The sequence below is a fragment of the Humulus lupulus genome, chromosome 6, assembly GCF_963169125.1.
Source record: "Humulus lupulus chromosome 6, drHumLupu1.1, whole genome shotgun sequence".
Taxonomy (NCBI): Eukaryota; Viridiplantae; Streptophyta; class Magnoliopsida; order Rosales; family Cannabaceae; genus Humulus; species Humulus lupulus.
Window position 1 is genome coordinate 100,743,233 of NC_084798.1, and position 7,035 is coordinate 100,750,267.

At 35.7% G+C, this 7,035-nt stretch overlaps 1 protein-coding gene across 2 annotated transcripts; it reads left to right on the plus strand.

Moving 5' to 3' along the window:
• Positions 1-5,567: 5,567 nt before the first annotated feature.
• Positions 5,568-6,496, plus strand: LOC133784136 (histone acetyltransferase GCN5-like). Of its 2 annotated transcripts, none has more exons than XM_062223625.1 (2): positions 5,568-5,830; positions 6,175-6,496. In XM_062223625.1, exons 1-2 carry the CDS (start codon positions 5,638-5,640, stop codon positions 6,216-6,218), a joined length of 237 nt encoding a protein of 78 aa, XP_062079609.1. In that variant the 5' UTR covers positions 5,568-5,637; the 3' UTR covers positions 6,219-6,496. The 2 variants fall into 2 exon arrangements, with proteins under 2 accessions (XP_062079609.1, XP_062079610.1); XM_062223626.1 differs by lacking the exon at positions 6,175-6,496 and adding an exon at positions 6,006-6,168.
• Positions 6,497-7,035: the final 539 nt, after the last annotated feature.

A 7,035-nucleotide genomic window follows, 5' to 3' on the forward strand; every position in this document is an offset into this window, starting at 1 on the left:
GTTGAAGGCCCATTTTGTAATAGATTAGATTTATTTTTTAATGGGTTGTTATTATCCTTAGAGACCCGCTCAAATTCCAAGTGTGTTTTATTTTATGCTTGTTAATATGATTGATAACATGTTCATGCATATAACATGTCATACATGAATCTCATACAATTTATATTTAAAGTATGCATCTTATTTGATTAGAAACATGTTTTAAATAGGATCATTATTATTGATCATATGTTTATGTTTACTGTAATTAAAAGAAACACATAATTATTTAAGTTTTATAGTTAAACTTGGCAAGTAACAACTAATTGACATTTGCATTATGTTAGACCCATAAACCAAAATTAATAAATGTGATTTACTAATAATGTAAAAGGCATTAGTTGTAATTTAGGTTTCCATAATAGTTTTAGGGTCAATTTAAAATTGATTAAAAATGTTTAATGAACCTTTTCCCAATATGATTGGTACTTAAACCCATTTATATTAATTTTAATTAAGAAAACATACGATATTTTGAGAAAAACACATATTCTAAAAAAGTGAGCGGGAGAAGGAGATATGACAATAACTCTTACGGTCTCCATTATTAGTTGACATCGAAGTGACATGGAATGGGCATATCGAGGCGCCTTTGTTTGCATCCCTCTATGGAATGTTTCTGACTGTGTTATTTTCAAGGTTAACTTCTTATTAATCAAGAATATGACTTAATGATGTATTTCAAGTTTGACTGGCCCCTAAGGCACACTCTTGAATTAAGTCATTGATCTAAAATAATCGATTACACTCGCAAATATGAAATTAGGCATTCGAGTGGACTAGTTCATCTTGGCCAAATTAACAGTTGTTCGTAAGTCAAAAGAGAAAATAGTTGATTTTAAGTTTCCACTTATGAATTTGAGATTGTCTCAAAACTAATTTTAAATTAGTTTGACCTACCTTAAGGCTAGTCCATTAATTGTCAAATTAATTTATCATGGTTTAGTAACAGTTGTTTTTATGTGTTATTTTGAAATTGTTGCATTCATGCATGACGTTTACTATTCCAAAACTCGATATTTATATTTGATTATATTAAAGATATTTAGTTTTGTCACAACTCGAGCCCTAGGCTGTGGCAGAATTATAATATCCATAACTTGGGTGGTCAAAGGTCAAACTTTGACCATCGGTGGAAAATAGTCTTTATAAATGATCATTTAATTTATATTAAATATTACTATAATTATAAGTAAAAATAATGGAATAACTCCTATAATTATATATTAAAATAATACGGATAAAAGTAGGATCATTTATCCTAATACATAGAACAATAATATCCCCATAGTTATGTAGTCACAAAACAGTTAAATTTAATAAGTCATAAAACACCCAAAATAATACTTAGCATCCATCACTCCTCATTTCTAACTATTACATAGCTAACTTAGATATACATACCGATAGGTTCCAAATTAAATACATATAATGTTCAAAAGATAGGACTATGGCGCTAAACACATTAGCTTCATCCATAATTCACCTTATCCACAATCGTGTAACTAGGATCCTGGAATGGGAGAGATATAGGGGGTGAGCTTATAAAGCCCAGTAGGAAAGCAACTAATAACATAGGACCCAAAAGTTTAATAAAACCCCTGCATGGTTAGCTTTTCAAAACAAAACATACATCATCATGTATAAACCAAAATAGAGAGAAACCACAAATAATCATAAGAGCATAGCTACAAGTGCACATCACACCGTCCACTAGATCCCTAGTTCCCGTTACCCACCATAGAAAAATCGACATCCTAAACCAGGTAGCCGGACCTGATAACCACCACAAAGGGGAGGCTCAGAACACTTCCTGTATACGATGCTAGGTCTTTACACCTACAGGTGAGTGAACACCTGCAGGTGAGTGAACACCTGATCTACCTATGATGACATAGAGACTAGGTCGTGAAACAAAAACATGCACAAATCATGATTACTATGGCTCTCATCAGTATAACCAAATGTAGGTAAACATGAAAAGAAAGAAACATATTCCCTTTATATTTTAGAAAATTGGGCAGCATAACAGCTGCATTTGAATAAAACCCAAAAATCATAACCTACATAAATAAGTGAACAAAAGAATATATTTGGCACTCAGTGCCCTCAGAACAGAACATAAAACATGCAGATTAAGTTTTCCATTTTTCAAACATTTTATAAATATCAAAATTGGAATATGTTTAATGCAATTCAATACGAGTAAAACAAGTCCAATAGTCAAGTTGAGTCCCTACCTCCTTAGAATTTTCAATCCGAGGCAAAAGTGACACTCCTAAGCTAAATGATGATCTTAGAGTGATTTAGTCTGATCATAATATCACGTTTTTCCTACGTGCACCAAATGAGCAAACGATTATCATCATTGCATTCCTTATTCAAAATCGTGTGCAAAGACATATAATATGACCATATTTAAAATTTCATGTTCCGCATCCTCACCCAAGCGGTGCACACTAGCGGTTGGTGGCGGTACCGGAAACGTCGACGAATATATTCATGGCACATATCAAAATGATCCTCTCGAGTAGTACATCACGGAAGTACAACCCATTTGCCCATATGACCTCCGGTGTCGCCGAAAAATGCTTCCAAAGGGGCGGAGATACCCAAAATCTCGCTGGAGAAAAACTGTGATTTGACTTAAATGACTTAGTGGGCGATGTTCCTCCCTTCACATAAGTTCCAATGGTGCCTCCCACTCACTGAACGGAGGTCTGGGTTCACCGGAAAGCGCGGTCAAAGTTTTGACAACGAAACTTTGACTGCTCCATTCGTGTGCGTCTTAACTCCGATGGCCCTGAGATTTTGGGGATGGGGTTTTTGCCAGCCACTAGTGCTCTAGCTCCAGCGCGTGGCGGCAAAGGAGACTCCGGCAATGGCTTCCTGGTACCCAGGTGTGAGTTGTTGTAGAGAGAAAAGAAAAAGAGAAGAACAAGAAGGAGAAAGAAGAATGGTCGGGAGGGAGAAGAAAAAGGAAGGGAAAAAAAGGCTGACTAATTTTAAAACAAGTGGATCCCACCACTTAAAATAAAACTTAAATAATATATATATTTTTTTTATAATTTTTCGAGTCTTCTCATTCTTCCTTCCTTAAAGAAATTTAGTCTCGAAATTTTTCAAAGAACAACCTCAAGCTGAAAATTAAAAAAAAATGAGGATACTTCTCATACATCTCCGACTCTAACTCCCAAGTAGCCTCGTCTTCTCTATGGTTCCGCCATAAGACCTTCACTACTGGAATCTCCCTATTCCTTAGCACTTTTAACTCTCTCGCCAAGATTATGACAGGTTGTTCTTCATATGTCACGCCCTCTTGAAGAGGGATAGCCTCATACTCAATGATGTCTGATGGGTCTAGAGTATACTTCCTCAGCATCGACACATGGAACACATTGTGAACGTGCCCCAACCGCGCTGGTAAGTTCAATTGGTAAGCGACCTCCCCAACCCTCTCGATAACCTCAAAAGGTCCAATATACCTCGGGGTTAGCTTACCCTTCACTCCAAACCTCGTCACACCACGCATGGGAGTAACTTTCAAGAAGACATAGTCACCAACCTCAAACTCAACTTCTCGTCGGTGGAGATCAGCATAACTCTTCTGACGACTTTGAACAACCTTAAGTCTCTCTTGGATGTCTTTGATCTTCTCTGTGGTACTAGCGATAATTTGAGGTCCAATTGTGACATGCTCATCTGGTTCTGCCCAACACAAAGGTGATCTGCATGGTCTCCCATATAAGGCCTCATAAGGAGCCGTGCCTATACTGGCCTGGTCGCTATTATTATAAGTGAATTCCACCAATGACAAGTGTTCTCCCCAGCTACCCCCAAAATCCAAAATACAAGAACGAAGCATGTCCTCCAAAGTTTGGATAGTCCTCTCAGATTGTCCGTCTGTCTGAGGGTGGTGAACGGTGCTCAAGTTAAGTTCAGTTCCTAAAGATTTTTGCAATGCTCGCCAAAACCTTGATGTAAATCGAGGATCTCTATTAGAGATAATGCTGGAAGGTAACCCATGTAGTCAAAGTATATTATCCACATAAAGTCGAGCTAGTTTAGAAACCCTATACTCCTTCCTAATTGGAATGAAATGAGCAGATTTGGTCAAACGATCAACAATCACCCAGACAGTGTCATGCTTTAATGGTGTTCACTACAACAATTTTAAGTATATATTACATTAAAAAATAACACATATTTACAAGTGTTATTAATAGATAGTTAAAAAAACACGAAGAAGTCAATTTTTTTAACACAGTGGTGCCTAGTTATATTTCGTTTGGCGCCAAATGAAAAAATTCTGGGTCTATCATAAGAAGAAAAGAAAAAGGAAACAATAAAGCACAAATTCTCTAATTTCTCTCAGCCTCCATTGAATCCCTAAACCTAAAATACCCAAACAAGTTTCCATTGCCGCCTCTCTGCCTCTCTTTCTTACGCTTAGTTGCAAAGCTTACTCTCCTCCACTCACTCTCTCTCACACACTTATCCTCTCGTCTCGTCTATCTCTGCCTCATGCGAGTCACTAGAGCACACGACGCCGGTGGAGCACATGACGTCGGTGGAGCACTCTCTTTCTCACGACTCATGCGAGCTTCTGGAGCACATAATGGCGGTATCTCCCCTGTTTGAGTCGATGGAGCAAGCTGGTACATCACGCTGGTATCTCACTTTCCCTCACGTAACTCACGACGGTTTTCCCCTGCTGGAAGCAAGAACATCTCTGTGAGGGGAATTTTTTTTTTTATACAGATCACATATAATCAATATATAAATATATATTTATGTGTATATGTATTTATAAAGTATTTGATTGTTTTTTGTTGTCCCTCCCTGCATTTACTCTCTTCTACTCTCATTCACTCTTCGTTTTCTTTCTGTCTTTCTCATTCTGTCTTGCAAGTGATAGGCTTGGCGTCGACAGTAGTGTTCTGAGCTTGCAAAAGTTAGGTATTTTAATTTTTTTTTCAATTTTAAGGTTCATTTTAATTTGATTAGTATACCGAAATAGCTACTGGTTTGTGATGAGGGTTTCTTTGTATTTGTTTCATTTGTGAAGGAGGTCTTCATCCGGGTCACTCTTTCTTCATTTGGGCATATATAATACAATTATTATTTGTTAGTTGGGTTCTATGTCAGACTTGGTGCTGCTTGAGTTTATACTTTTGCTTTTAACAAAAATCTTAGGCATAATAGCCAATATTTGCATTTCATTAAGGGTATGTAACACTGTTTTTGCTCCATGTGCGAGGTGTAAGATTGATGAAGTGGAAATAATTTATCCCATAATAAAAATTGTTGATGTCTTGGTACGCATTTATAGGAGAATGTTTATTGGCTTAGAAAAGAAAATCTGCCAGAAAAAAAAGGCATGCCTCTTATCTTTAAATTAGTTATTTTCTTGAGACATAGTTTTAGAGTTTCAAATATTGTTGAAGAGTTTTCCCTAAAAGCCTTTCATTATTTAATAACAAAGTACTTGTTTAGTTTTAAAGTTTCAAGTTAAAGGCTATGGGTTTTACATAGGAGATTCACTTGGAGAAAGATCGCTGGCAAGGGTACATAAAAGATTATGATGGAGGAATCCTTATGGAATGCAAAATTGATCCAAAGCTTCCATATATTGACTTGTCAACTATGATTCGCTGCCAGAGACAGGCAATTGATGAAAAGATAAGAGAGCTCTCGAACTGTCACATTGTTTACCCGGGGATTGACTTTCAAAAGAAAGAAGCTGGTATTCCTAAGAAACCTATCAAAGTTGAGGACATTCCTGGTTTGCGTAAGTTTTTCATCATCCTTCATTTTTTTTTTCTTTTTATCCTCTTTGGCTTCTATTCTAGTTGTTTGTGGGGGAAAAAGTTATTTTTACGCATCAAATATTCAATTTTCGATAAGTTTGTTATCCTCCAAATTTATAAATGATACTTTTCTGTATGATCAATTAAAAACTACAGTTTTCTCTTTTTCGAGAAGGTCCATTGAATAGTAAGAAATTAACAAGGAAATTTTCCTGTACTTCAGAAATGTATTTAGAAGCCTGCAGTGGGGTCCATCCTATGTCTTATGGAATTTTCTTCCAACATTTTCTCTAGTTGAATAATTGTTGGTCATTTAATCTTCTAGACAAAGGTCAGATGCGGGGAATCATACTTAAAGAGAGACCATGAAACGATATACAAGAACACTGTGACTCTCCTAACCTTCATTCATATTATTGAAGACAATGAACTATGGAGTTGCAATCTTGCTTTAACTCTCTTTCAAATTTGTTTGGTACTGAAACTACTTTTAGGATTTTTCCAAGGTTTGGGTCTTTATTTAAGTTTAAGTTGTATTTCTTGTTGCTCGGGCTTCATTCAATAGGTTTATCATGCTTCAGTTGTGAGAAAAAGATTCTTGAAATAGAATCCTCAGTTAAATTATCTGGTCAATCGGCTTCATTTCTTAAAAAGTAATTTAATCATGCTTTGGCACAATTACATAAATCCAATTACTTCAACAATTTTCTTGTTTCCACGTAGTGCATAGAATGGAATAATACCAATTTTTCATCATAATACTAAGTTATTAGGAATTCAGTGGGAATATGCTTGCTCTTATAAACTCTAGTGAACTCTAGTGAAGATTGAGTTGCATTGATTTGTATTTCCATGTTTGATTGTGTTGTGTGTACCAAGACCTGAGAAATCAAGTACAACAAAGGATAACATATATAATTCAATCAGAAAGGTACTTCAGTAAGTTGTAATTCACTTAAATCATCCAATTATCTTTACTTTGCTTTGCAGTATCAATAAGCTTTTAATTCCTAGTAGTTTGAAATTCTTTGCAATGCTTTGTCTTAGGTTTTGTTTTGTGGAGAAATTTTTAACTTAGATTGATTGATCAACAAAATTAGTCCTTAGTTCATTCCATTATTTTTGTTAGGTGGCCATACTCATATATTTGAATGTATATCAAAGCTGGCCATTTAAACTCAACTGT